The following is a 13,668-nucleotide window of genomic DNA, read 5'->3' on the forward strand; positions in this document are numbered from 1 at the left end:
CCGGTTTTGATCTGGGAGCTAAAGACCTCAGATATCTCACGAACCTCGATCCCCGAACAGCTTCCACGAACCACAAACTGCTTCCCACGAACAGCTCCTTGTACAGCACGTACTTGAACTCACCCCCGATCCGCGTACCACGAACCTCGATCAGGTTTTGTGTGTAACTTGATCACGAGCTAAGGATGCTCGTGAATCACCAAAAGGACTTCGAGATAATAGAGGTAAATCTCGGAGGAGAAGAAGAACAAGAGGCGGTTTAGGGTTTTGGAAGAGAAGGATGAAAGCGGCGGCTGCCTTAGGGTTTTAGGTGGTTGGAGTCTATCGTGCTGATAACGTGTTATGAATATAGAGTTTAGGGATAAAGCTCTTGTATATTCTTATTGATTAAACTCGAGGTTACATGCTTATATAGTAGAGTACAAAGGCCTAAGCTAAACCGACATAGGATTAGGGTGTTGCCGAGAAGGCTTCGGCCGATGGGCCGATGGTACATGAGCCGAAGGACCAAGAACATAAGAACCGTATATGGACCGGTCTGTACGAAGTCTACTAAGTGTTTTACAACATAAATGGGTTTATTGGATGTCGACCCAAACATAATTTCCGTTCAATATGTACCTTAAGTTTTATTTCAATAATAATAACGATTTGTATGATTACAAGTAAGGAAGTAATTACTGTACTTGATTCTTTTTTTTTTTCAGATGAGAATTTTTTTGTGGAGAGAATAATTAAACAATAATTTGGGATTGGGAGAAAAGTTGATTTGTACGTTAATAAATGGAATATAAGATTTTAAGCAACTAAAAGGAAAGAGAGGTAGACATCGAGAATTCGAGATGATAGTGACATTTTTTCCCTTATGTTATAATGTTTGCAATTATAGTTTGAAAATGTTGGCAAGCGAAACAAATATATAACTTGTCAAAAGAATAAAAGCAACAAAAAAAATGATATTTAATTTACACATGAATAAATGACAATATATAAATAAAAGAAAAAAAATCAGCACTTTTGGGATCTTTTTAATGATTTTAGCTTTCTTGTGGGTTCTACACATCTCTTCAATTTTTGTTTTCACACTTTTATATATTATAAATCATATCTAACTTTAGTTTGTGTGTGTACTCATGCATTCATATCCACTCATTTTCTTAAGAAAACAATATATTATTTATAACTTTATATGGTTAAAGAAAAATGATTACAGTTTAATTTCACTTATTTATTTTAAAAACTTAATATTTTGCAAATCTCTAAGAGTATTTTTCTTTTTTTTTCACTTAACCGTTAAAGAACGAGTTATATATATTTGGTAACATGTTTATGTTTAATTTTTTTGAATAGATGAAAGTTTAGATGATTTAAGTGTTTGCCAACTAAATTATCTACCAAAATATGATTCATCCAACATTATAATTTTATTGTATAATTAAACGTTTGATATATTATTCCATGTTCACGTTAAATATTAGTGTATATATAGTAGATTCAATAAAATATTGTAAAATTCATTTAAATGTGTAAAAAATTAGCCAAAGTATCACACTGTTTTGTAGTAGTGATAAAGTATATCATTTTTATTTATAAAATTTCAGTATTTTCCGTTACCGTTTTAACATATTATTATTAACCCATTTATATATTTAGAGAAAGAAAATTACAAATATAATTAAAGATCCATGTGATAATCACTGATGTGTGGGCCCCAAAGCCCATTACCTCAGACTCCAAATAAAAAGAAAAGTTTAGAATTCTAAACTTTTCTTCTTCTTCTTCCTGTTTTCCCCCAATAACTTTTGCAAATTTACAAAAAGAACCTACAAAGACTCCATTAACGCTTTTGCCAGCCAACAACAAAAAAAAAAAGCTCACAGCTTTCGATCTTGCCAAACAGAGCACCTCTGTAACTGTAAGTGATTTCATCCGCGTGAAGTATTGTTGTAAAGCTCTTCTTTTTATAATGGTCTCATGAATTCAAAGAGGAGTTCATATAGATATCGATAGCTTTCATCAATCAAACTTGCTTTTTTTTTTTCTTCTTCACAGCCGAAACAGTTGAATTTTTTAGACTAATATGACCCACCTTTTCTTTAAGTGGTCCGCCATTGAAGTGACTGTGCTAAACCCTAATCTTATCTTTCTTTCTTTCCGCCGACCCTAATCAGAAATTTCCAATCTTTTTTTCAACTTACTAACAGTTTTTGCATTTAAAACTCTCTTTGAAATTTGTCTTGCTGGTTTTGTTTTCTCTAACTAGGCCTGGGCATTCGGTTAACCATTCGGTTTCGGTTCGGTTGTATTCGGTTTCGGTTATTTTGGATATAGTAATATAGTAACCATTTGGATATTTTTGAAATTTCGGTTTGGTTCGGTTCGGTTTCTTTCGGTTCGGTTTCGGTTTGGTTATTTAAATAAATAACCATAACTAACATAAATTATATTAACATTAACCAAATAAACCAAATATAACCAAAACTAACCGAATATAACCAAAATTAACCAAATATACAATAACAAAAATACAAAAAAGGGAAAAATATGGATTCAATTTTACAAAATAGTATTTAACTTTGTAAATTCAAAATAATAACATTTACATATATTGATTATTTAAAATATTTAATTGTTTTGAATCTAGAAATAATTTATATTTTAAGTTTATTTTATAGTTTTGCATAATATTAAGTATATAATATTTGATATCTTCTAGGTTTTCGGATATTTCGGTTAACCATTTAATTGTCGGTTCGGTTTCAATTAGTTTGGATATAGATTTTTACTAACCATTCGGGTATTTGAAGAATTTCGGTTCGGTTCGGTTTGGTTTTTTTCGGTTCGGTTTCGGTCGGTTATTTGGTTATCGGTTATTTTGCCCAGCCCTATCTCTAACTTTCTTTTTATGTAAACCCACCCACATGCTTCTTGTTCCTTTCAACCATCTTCTTACACGATTACGACTTGTCTTTTTTAAACCCCTCTCTTTTGTTTTGTTTTGTTTTATGTTTCTTCTCTTTGTGTGTGCTGTTTAGAGAAATCAGCTGCCTTCTCTTCTTAATTTGGTTTTAAAAGTTGCGGATCAAAGCTTGGTTTTGGACTTAGGCAAGTTTTCTTTACTCTTTTTGTTGTTTGTGTTGATTGTGAGCTGTGTGGCAGAAGTTTTGAATTTCTTTTTATGATTGGATCGAGCTAAAGATTTGTTGTACCAAAACATGACTCTAGTTAGACTGCTTTCGAAATTTTTCTTTACTGTTGAATGTGTTATATCTGTGGTGTGAGAATGAGATTAGCTTGTGGTTGTCTGAGCCTTCTTGATCTGTGGATTTTGGCTCTGTTGATTTGTTGACTTTATTTTGAGTTGGAATCTCAGGGAGGATAGTTCCTTTCTTTGTTCTTGAGATTCCCTTTAATTAAATCTGCTCTGCGTAGTTTAGGCTTATACCCTAAAAGAGAACCCAAGTTCTCTACTCTGATTTTGACATCAAACTGTCCTTTTGGTTGGTGTTTGATTTTTTCTGTTTGTGGTTCTTTTCCAGGATATTTTCTGTTGCCAAAACATTTCTCTTAAATATGGTTTTCAAAAACTTTAAAATTACATTGTTTGAGTTTAATTTATAGAATAGCCCCTTTGCATGTTAAAGATATATTCAAACACCATGGCATGGGGAATAAATTGCTCAGCTTGGTGTTGTATTTATCAAGGACTTTTTAGAGTCATGACTCTTCTGAATGTGCAACAATGGACTCCGTTTACATGTACTGATACTAATAGGCCTTCAATTTTTGCAGAATCGTTTGTTAGCTTCTGCAATGGACTCCCCGCAATCTGTTGTTTCACCATTCAAGATCGGTGAGTCAGAGAATGAGAACTCAAATTCTGTGCAGAGCTCTGGAAACAAATCGAATGGCATAAATTCCAATGGGAAAGATTCTAAAAGTTGTGGCCGGGAAGACCTCGTTGGTACTCTTGAGGTTTATGTCCATCAGGCAAGGGATATCCATAACATTTGTATATATCACAAGCAAGACGTTTATGCCAAGCTTTGCCTTACAAATGATCCTGAAAAGTCTGTCTCGACCAAAATCATCAATGGTGGTGGGAGGAATCCGGTTTTTGATGACAATGTAAAGCTTGATGTCAGGGTTCTGGACACTTCCCTCAAATGTGAGATTTACATGATGAGCAGGGTGAAAAATTATCTTGAAGACCAGCTGCTTGGTTTTACTTTGGTTCCTATTTCGGAACTGCTCTTCAAGAATGGGAAACTTGAGAAAGAGTTCTCTCTTTCTTCCACTGATCTGTACCATTCGCCAGCTGGTTTTGTTCAATTGTCACTCTCCTATAATGGATCCTACCCTGACGTGATGGCTATTCCCTCTATGCCTTCGTCTGTTTCTGTTGATGAAACTACCAAGGATCCAGAAGGGTCTGAATCAGTTCCAGGTGAGTTGGATAAGATTGAGTTTCCAGATCCTAATGTCGCGAACGAAAATGAGAAGATGGTTTCCGAGTATTTTGGGATCTCCTGTTCCACTATTGACTCAGAAACTTCTGACAGCTTGGTTACTTCCGATGCTGAGAATCATGTGACCAATTCTGTCACTTCAATACTGAAGCAAGATTCACCTGAGAGCAGCAATGCAACAAATGGAGCTGCTTCTCCTCACGCTTCAGCTCACTCCGCCACAGAAACAGCAAACCATGAACATCTCTCTGTCGTGAATTCCAAAGCGAGTTCCCAGGAGTCAGGGAGCGAGGCTTCAGGTGAGACATCCGAGGAGAAGATTGTGAAATCCGTCCCCACTCTGAAAGTTGAGCCGGAGTCAAAGGTGGTACAGCAGGATATCGTCGACATGTACATGAAAAGCATGCAACAGTTTACTGATTCACTGGCTAAGATGAAGCTTCCTCTGGACATTGATAGCCCAACAAAATCAGAAAATTCAAGCTCTGATTCTCAGAAGCTGCCAACACCAAAGAGTAACAACGGATCCCGTGTGTTCTATGGGAGCAGGCCCTTCTTCTGAGCACCTGTTTTACCAAGTTCAGACGAAGACCACAGATCACCCTCAGACTTTTCTAATGAAGAAAGACTAATCCTAATGATGTAATTTTATAATGTACCATTTGATGTTATATCTGGTCAGCTTGATGCTTTAGTTGATGTGAGTTATTATGTATCACTAGCCTTTACGCTATTAGAACTATGTCCGCATGATATGAACTTCTGCTTCCTAATCATGTTTGTATTTTATGAGTTACTGATCTTACATCCACAAGAATCTTTAAAGCATAGTGATCAATGCTAAGATTGCTTAATTATTCGTACAATCATCATATGGTGTGATTGTCACTCTCTGGACCCATTTGCTCTTTGTGACTATCAAAGAGGTGGTCCCTTAGGTGGGGAGAGAGAGGCAAAGGATCCAATGATTCAGCTTTCTGAAAAAATCTTTAGAACAAATGTTTGGATGTTCTCTGGTTAGTTGAAGTGTCTTTGTCATAGGATCTTGAGGTTGCTTTACTGTCTTTATACCATGTGGTAATAAAGATAAGGGATCCAACAGTAGATAAGTAATGATTCAAAGCATTACAATAAGGCAAACATAATGTAATGAAAATGGTTTTGCCTAATTAAACTCCTTTCTCTTACTGTTCATTTGTAGCTAGCTAGCGAGCATTAGAGAGGAACTTGGTTGACTTCATTGGCTCTGGTGATCATATGCCGTTTGCAGATCCAGGCGATGGACCCATCATCTCTGTATCTAACTCGCCACAGGCCAAACTTTTCTGCAATATCCCTCCCGGCTGAGCAATTCTGTTCCCTCAAGTAATCGATGAGCCACTGTTGAGCTGCTCTTTGGTCTTGCTCCTGAATATCTCTATCTCTGCCTCGGTTCCTACCCAATGCAGCAGCGACCCCTATGGCTCCTGCAGCTCCGGCCGCTCCAGTCATGACAGCTGGGTTGGCTAGGTGAGCGATAGCATGGCCCAAGTCAGGTATCATGTGCCCCATCCCAGCTACCCAGTTTGCTCCTATCCTCAATGCAAAAGTCACCAGTTTCATGAAGTTTGTCATGTATGGAGCCAAGCACTTCACAGCGTGGTTGTCTATCTGCATCACGTCACACCCAAGTTGATCTTCTACGACGTGCATTTCACGTCTAAATTCGCATAACATGTGTATCCTTAGAGCAACCATGCCAGGAACCATAGCTGTGATCAGTCTTCTCCCGTAGTTCTCTGCTCTGATGAAGTAAAACATGTTTGGAACTTTTCTTTCATCCATCTGGACGTTATAGTTGACAAGGTAATTCACTTTGTGATGAAGCTGGATCAGAAGTCTGTGCTCATAGTATCTCACTCCTTGGATCTCTTGTTTCACGTCTCGTACCTCTTGCTCGATAATCTTCAGTCTCTGAAGTACTGCTTCTAGTCCCTTGGCGATTCCACCGAAGCTAGGATCAACTTTTTCCAGCTCATTGGTCACTGATATATGATTATCTGCTTGGGGATCGTCGGTGGGAACTTGTAGTTCTTGAGCCAAGTTGTGCAGATCATGGTACCTTCTTTGTAATACTTCTCTGAAATCATCATCAGACAGGAGGTTGCGGGCTAAATCAAATCCGGCTCTTAGAACAGTCTTACCTGAATCTAGAACAGAGTCCCATGTGTGTTGATAGTCATACATAGTCTCTGCAGGAACTGATGATAATGCTTCTTTTAGTCTCTGGAGGGAAACAAACTGAGTTTTTCGAAATCGCGGTGGAGTCAAGTCCTGGACACATTGTGGTCTTATGATGTGCTCAAGGAGGATTATACCTTGGCAGCTGCTCTGGATAGCCGGAATGATTAGCTGGTGAATGAGACTCAGTGTCTCTGTCAAGCTCTTTGTTGAACAAACAAGAACATCAATGTAATTTCCCAACTGTCCTCCAAGCTCCACTTTAATGTTAATGCCATGGATCGTTATGGCGATGAGGTGCTTTTCCAGACTATAAGTAGCCCCGTGTTGGTTCTTCAGTTCCATGATTCTGTTATGAAGATGCACCTGCGCAGGCAATATGAACGATTGGTAAGGTTTAAGTTAAAGAGATGAAAGAAACAGGTAAGTGATTTTGAGCCCTTGCCTGTAAACGAGGGAACAATCCAGCTGTAAGAAACATGCGACTTGAATCATCGCACTGGAGATGCCGGCCTGAATAAACACAGTCATGTGTGTTTATCTGCCATTTCTGTGTCTTTCCTCTGCCTTCTTCTAGAATCGATGGGACTAACAATGAAGTGTCAGGACTGGAAGGGTCTTGTTCATAGCAAAGTTCTACTTTCTTCATCATCTTCACAAGGTCACACGCATCAAAGTGCTCAAGTACCTTTGAGGTCATCCCTGGAATTGGACTCTGTAAACTACTTCTCAACATCTTCTCTAGCTCTTTCCTGCTAACAAATCCATTTCTTTCCCCGGTGTTTTGCTTTCTTACATCAAGCTTTATCAACTGAGCAAGAACCTCACCACAAAACCACTCGTAGTCTAGTATCAAAAACCCCAACTCATCAAAATAAATCACCTCTCCTGTTTGGTGAAGGCATGTGGCTATGGCTCGCCGCCTTGTCTCAACAATCTCAATGTTCTCGTTGCGAGACTTTATTCTCAGGGAAGGAACCTTAAACTGACAGAGATCTGCAAAGGCTTTCCATCTCATAATAGGTTTGTTTGAATTCTCTGATCTCCAGTCTGATAAGAGCTGTACCATATCATTGCAGAGCTGATAAACCCGAGGAACTCTTTGAAGAATGGCTTTGCTAGTCGTCCGAATATGATGTGTGAGTCTACTAACCGAAGGAGATGATCTTGCATCAACTGTGAACACAGTGGGATAAAAATCCACTAATGCTAGAAACTTATCTCTCAGTCTCTGAATGCAACCAACAGTTGTCTGAAAGCTTTCAGCTTGCTGATTGATTTTGTCAGAGTGCGTGAGAACAATGGTGACATTCGGTTTCATGCATTGTTGGACCGCTTTCCTCGAGTTGGAAACGATGAATCTAAGCCAGTACTGAAGCTCTTCTTCTACTTCAGCTGGTGTTTTAGGTTCTTTGTTGCTCGGTTTCCTAAACAAGCTCAGTATGATCAAGAAGAGAGATGGGTTTGGGAACATAAAATCATGAAGAGCAACAAACTCGTGCTGCCCTGCAAGATTCCACATGAAGATCTTTGTCTCCTCGTCCTTGAACGACTTTATTTTCATCCCACTAACAGCTTGCTCCACAGGGTTCATCAAAGATCTCACATTCTCCACATAAGGAAAACCGGAAGAAGAGGAACTTTGAAGTATAGAGTTGCAGAGTGTTGTCTTGCCTGCATAGTCTTGCCCACACAGGAAAGCTCTAATGCTCTTTGACTCAGTTAGTGGCATATCCTTGAGTGAATCATCAGTCTCTGCTTCATCTATCTTCCTACCATTGTGTCCCAGCTTCTGATAAATCTCATCTGCTTTCCCTGAATCTTGAAGCGGAGTTCTCGCTAAATCAATTTCCTCAATCAATGGATTAATCTGCAATGTCTCAGTGATTGCCTCCAATACTCTATCACCTCTTACCCCTTTGCAGCCTTGTAACGAGAACCGTCTTAAAGACGAGTTCTTCTGCAAGCTCTTGAAGATATGCACGAAATCATCAGGTCCAAGGCTCGCATCGTCGTGAATACCGAGATGAACCACTGTCTCGTTTGTTGTCACCATCTTTAAAACCGCGGTGAGTCCATCTCTTCCAATCTTTGTCTTGGAACTTCCAAACACAATTGACCTCAATGTGATGTTAGCTTGTAACTGCAGAGCAGAGAACCTACTCAACGGACAAAGCAAATCCTCCACACCAACACTCCCAAAACGATTTCCATCAACATACAAACTCTGCAAGCTCTTGTTCTTAAATAGTCCAGCTGCAACGTAAACAACAGCTTTGTCTTTAAGACCGGTTTTCGAAAGTTTCACTTCTCTAAGAGTCTTGTTCTGTTCCAAAACCCATCTAAACTCTTTCGCCCACCGCGAGTTTAGCTTCGCACCCGTCATATCTAGAGACCTCACGGTTGTGTTCATCCCCAACGCTGCAGCGACTCTGCAAGAACCAGAAATGTCAATCTGGTAAACCCTCAGAGTGTTGCTCTCAGGTAAGAACTCAACGATCTTCGAGCTTCTGTCTCGTTTGTGATCTCCACTCCACACGTGAACCTCCATCTCTCTGTTCATACCCAAAACAGCAGATATCAATGGCGTCGCAGTGAAAGGACTGGAGTCGAAAATGGAGAAAAGTCTCAAACTTGAGTTGGTTTCGATCATCTTCGAGAGCTCTTCAGCTCCTTTTGACCCAATTGAGTCTTCCCAAATCTGCAATTCCTCTAACGAATCGTTAACCTGAAGAGCAGACCCGAGAAGGGTAGCTCCTCTGTATCCAATTCTCGACTCTGAGAACATAATCTCTTTCATACAGCTGTTTCTTTTCAAAATCTCTGAGAGCTCGTTCAGACATTGTTCACTGAACCTGTTCTTTCTGAAAGCAAGCTGCTTTATCTTCGAGGTGTTGTCTAACAACAAACCAAGGCTCTGCAGCAGCTCGATTTCCCAAGAGATTCCTTCGAACTCCAAGTTCCTGAGAGATGTATGCGTATCTGAAGATGTGGCTAGCTCGATGAAGATCTGGGAAAGTGAAGTGAGGTTGTCTCTGGTGACGTTGATGTTCATGGAGCTCTCTGTTATTAGCTGACAATGCGTAATGTTTCCGGAAGAGGAGAAAGATAGGGTTTGAAGATTGAAGCAAGTTTGTTGTGGGTCTTTGATAGCTTGAAGAAACCATGAGAGGTCTTTGAAGCTTTGGTCTGGCTCTGACTCCATCTTTCTTTAGGCAGCAGAGAGATGAGAAGAAAAGGTAAAGTAAGGGATTTTGTTTCTTTATCGGTGTGTTTTTATTTTTTTTTTGAAAACTTTTATTACAACAAAATCTTGATATTGATGATGAGTTTGAAAAATGTTGGTTGGGTGACTTTTATTTATACTTTTTTACTAGTTTGGGTCACTGTAACATTTATTGTTGTAAAGTTTTTCTAAGAATTTGACTAGTAGATTTCTTGTAGTAAAGTTTAGATAATTACACATCAATTACATTATGATGGAAACTTAAATAAGTTTGTTTTTAAAGTTTTAAAGTAGGTAAAACTTAAAAAAGATATAAATATGTAAGTTTTTTTTGTCATAATTACAAAGATATGGTATATGGAACAAATCCACAAATGCATTTTCATAAATAAAAATAATGACCATGAGAGAAATGAGAAAATTTCCTAAAAGATTGGTTGAATTTTCACTTAAGAAATAGTTATGGATTGTGGAATAACATTTAGTTTATTGAGTAAATAAATAAAAAACTTTCACGTGCAAAGCTTTTACAAGAAGTCAAGAAGGAGGTCTAAAAGTCGCAAAAGCTTTGGACAGACTCTTGTTAATGGGGACCTAGATGTTTCTACTGCATGTTCTGTAATAATATTGCTTTGATTTCTTTGGTTAATGCTTACTAATTCTTCTAAAAGATACGTTTTTTTGTTGTTGAATTTGAAAATTAATTAAATAGACTTTCTTCATTAGTATTTGGAACTTAAACAGTAGATTCAAAATCAAATAGTGATCAAAGATGTATACATTGTATCAAACCAAAAATTGTTGTTTACCAAAAAAAAAGAAAGGAAAAAATGATTGTAATTTTCTCAAAACATATTTAGTAAATAAGCAGGTTAACTTGTAAAAGTCACTAACTATAATGTGTGTTTATACTTTTCTAGTTTTACTAGAAGTAAACTACCTAGAGTCCGTATCTTGAAAGGACAACTTCAAATGGATCGGAACCGACACACAATAAAGAATAACTAAAGCTTCTTTAATTACGAAAGCATCAGTTTCATTCTAAGGCTGTGTGCTAAGTGCTAACACACAAGTCTAGATATTTTAAGTACGTACAGTTTCATTCTTCACGACGATATTTCCATATTACTTATAGTTATATTGATTATGATTTGCCACTAGTGAATTTTATGGACCGATGCTGATTTCTACCAACACCAACCTGGTCTTGCTAGTAAGCTTTGGTGTGATTGGGGGTTGTTATAATATAAAAATTTAGGTGAGGAAATTAATTGGAAATCTCACATATTGTCGTAAACAACATATGTTTTTAGCCTAAATATAATTTTAATGCTGCCAAAAAAAAGAACAGAAATCATTCTAAATATTACTAACATTCAAAAACAAAAAAATAGTATGTATTAACATCAATCAACTTATATATAAAGCTACAAAAATATTAATATTTTATTGTACATTATTAATTTGAACATTACATACATCCATAATTAATCATCAACAAGAAGCACAGTACGTACACAATAAAATTAATATACAATATTGCGTCGGAGCCGATGCGATTTAAAGCGGTCAAGGCGATTTTATAAAGCTATATAACATAATTTTATTGTTAAAGAATGTTTATTGGTTTTACAACGTCTTACTACTCTACCTTGTATGGGACTGGTTTTACAAACTCACACGTCGTTGTCTTTTATCTGGTTTTACAAACTCACACGTCGTTGTCATTTATTTAGTTTGTTGTGGGTGTGTGTGTGTGTCTTCAATTTTCATGCTCGTTCGTTCCTTGTGTTGTATTTGAGTTTGTTTCGTTTGCGTGTGTTTCGAAAGTCGTGTGTATCGTGTGTGATGTATTTGTTTCGCTCTTTCTCGTGTTGTGATTTGTTGATCAATTTTTTTTTTTTAATTTGTTGAAAGCGCGCGTGGTCTGAGTTTTTGTGCTTCAAGTTGATTTTAATTGTGATTGATCGAGTGTGGACAACCCAAACGAGTTATAACTTATAAATAAGAGAGTTATCTCGCCCTTTGTGTAGCTCAGATATGAGTTCACTTCAAAACTGACAAAGAAAACATTGACAAATAAAAACACATATATATTGATTATCTCTTCTTTCCTCGGGAAGACTGAATGGTTTTCTTAAATTTGGTTCTTTTCCGCTTAAGAATCCACTATCTTGGTACAAAACCATTATGTTAACAGTACACAAGACCATAAGAAAACTACAGAAACTCTGAAAAGGGATGATGATAGTTTATCTACCTTACCCTTCCTTTTCCCGAGGTGACTGAATCGCTTTCCTAAGTTTAGTTATTTTCAGCTTAAGAGTCCTCCATCCTGATACAAAGCCATTCTAGTAGCAGTTACTAAATACTAAATAAAGCACACAAATAATGCTAATGAAGAAACTAATAGTGGAAATCTTACTAAGTCTGATCCGAGCCAGTATTCGCCTGCTCTGCTCCTGTTGTTTTCTATTAAGCTTGACAAAAAGCAATGTCCATAGCTGATATATTGAAAACATGTAGATAAAGAAAGTTTTTACGATTGGGTTTTTCCTTTGTGAAGTATCGGTTAATAAGAAAATGTATATAAAGCAAAAGTGAATGAGAAGAAATCGAAAAAAAAAAAAAAAAAAAAAAAAAAAAAAAAAGAAATCGAAAAACTTCACCTTAGAGTAGCAGAAAAAGTATGCAGGACACGATTTCGCTTGTAGAGGCCTGAATTTCACTTTTAGAGTAGCATTAAAAGTACTTAGATTAATTCCCTGCGACCAACAATATGATGAAAAGTTGTAAAAGAATAAGAAAAGGGAAGAGAAAGATACTTCACCTAAAACTTACTTGGCATTTGGCAACATATTCTCAAAGTTCTTACCAATAAAGTAAGTTATTGATGGTAAAGTTCCCTTTTGTGCTAGTTTTGTGGTGTGCTGTATTTTCTTTGTTACCACTAACATGTCGAGATGACCTATCCATGACATAAACAAACATAAAAATAGAGGGAGAGGTATCTGACCTCTCATATGCTCTTAGCGACAAAATCACCTTCTGAGTTTTGGTTCTTTAAGATATCTGCATGAAGCAAGAGACACGACCCCACATTTTCTTTTCTTTACTGAGCCAAGACTTCACTTGAAAGCTGCACCTGAAAATACAACACACAAAACACAAAATCAAACTTGATTGCTCGCTAATTTTTTTACTTTTAATCTATAAAGATGTATAAAGAATCCAACTCATAATGGAAAATTGAATTCACTTACAAGAAAATTAAGATTAACCTTACATATTTTGTCCCTGATACTTCAAAGAATGGCTTCTTGTTACTAGTGACACTAAAAAATAACACACTAGAGACCAGTGAAACAAATATGAAACTATATATGTAAAAAACATCTTTTTACATCTATAAATATATAACAATGGATTCACACTTACAAGAAAATCAAGCTTAGCCTTAAATCTTTTTTCCTTGTAGACTTCGTAAAATGGCTTCTTGTTACTAAAGGCACTAAGAAAAGAACACACTAAAGACCAGTAAAACAATATGAAACTATATATGTAAAAAACATGTAGCTAATCTGAAACTGTATGGAATGCTAATAAATGTACAGAAAAGAGAATGTCATGTGGTATAAGAGGAGATGAAAAAATCTAGTCACCTTAGCACTGAAGAATATAGTTTGGTTGTCTCATATGCAAAGACTCTCCACTCTCCAGCTACTATATTATGTTCCCTGACTTCGTTAGTAT

At 36.9% G+C, this 13,668-nt stretch overlaps 2 protein-coding genes and 1 pseudogene across 3 annotated transcripts; 1 reads left to right on the forward strand and 2 right to left on the reverse strand.

Annotated features, from left to right (window-relative positions):
* Positions 1-1,728: 1,728 nt before the first annotated feature.
* Positions 1,729-5,242, forward strand: LOC104726100 (uncharacterized). Of its 2 annotated transcripts, XM_010444887.3 has the most exons (3): positions 1,798-2,248; positions 2,884-3,105; positions 3,793-5,242. In XM_010444887.3, the coding sequence occupies exon 3, from the start codon at positions 3,814-3,816 to the stop codon at positions 5,029-5,031; it is 1,218 nt and encodes a 405-aa protein (XP_010443189.2). In that variant the 5' UTR covers positions 1,798-2,248; positions 2,884-3,105; positions 3,793-3,813; the 3' UTR covers positions 5,032-5,242. The 2 variants fall into 2 exon arrangements, with proteins under 2 accessions (XP_010443190.2, XP_010443189.2); XM_010444888.3 differs by lacking the exon at positions 2,884-3,105 and having other exon boundaries at positions 1,729-1,915.
* A 258-nt stretch (positions 5,243-5,500) lies between these two features.
* LOC104761595 (protein TORNADO 1-like) lies at positions 5,501-9,959 on the reverse strand. Its single transcript, XM_010484702.3, has 2 exons — positions 7,135-9,959; positions 5,501-7,055 (listed from the first exon to the last, which is right to left on the reverse strand). Exons 1-2 carry the CDS (start codon positions 9,892-9,894, stop codon positions 5,685-5,687), a joined length of 4,131 nt encoding a protein of 1,376 aa, XP_010483004.2. The 5' UTR covers positions 9,895-9,959; the 3' UTR covers positions 5,501-5,684.
* A 2,007-nt stretch (positions 9,960-11,966) lies between these two features.
* Positions 11,967-12,266, reverse strand: LOC147935450 (uncharacterized; annotated as a pseudogene).
* Positions 12,267-13,668: the final 1,402 nt, after the last annotated feature.

The sequence above is a fragment of the Camelina sativa genome, chromosome 11 (genome assembly GCF_030686135.1).
Source record: "Camelina sativa cultivar CO46 ecotype springtype chromosome 11, ASM3068613v1".
NCBI classification, from domain to species: domain Eukaryota; kingdom Viridiplantae; phylum Streptophyta; class Magnoliopsida; order Brassicales; family Brassicaceae; genus Camelina; species Camelina sativa.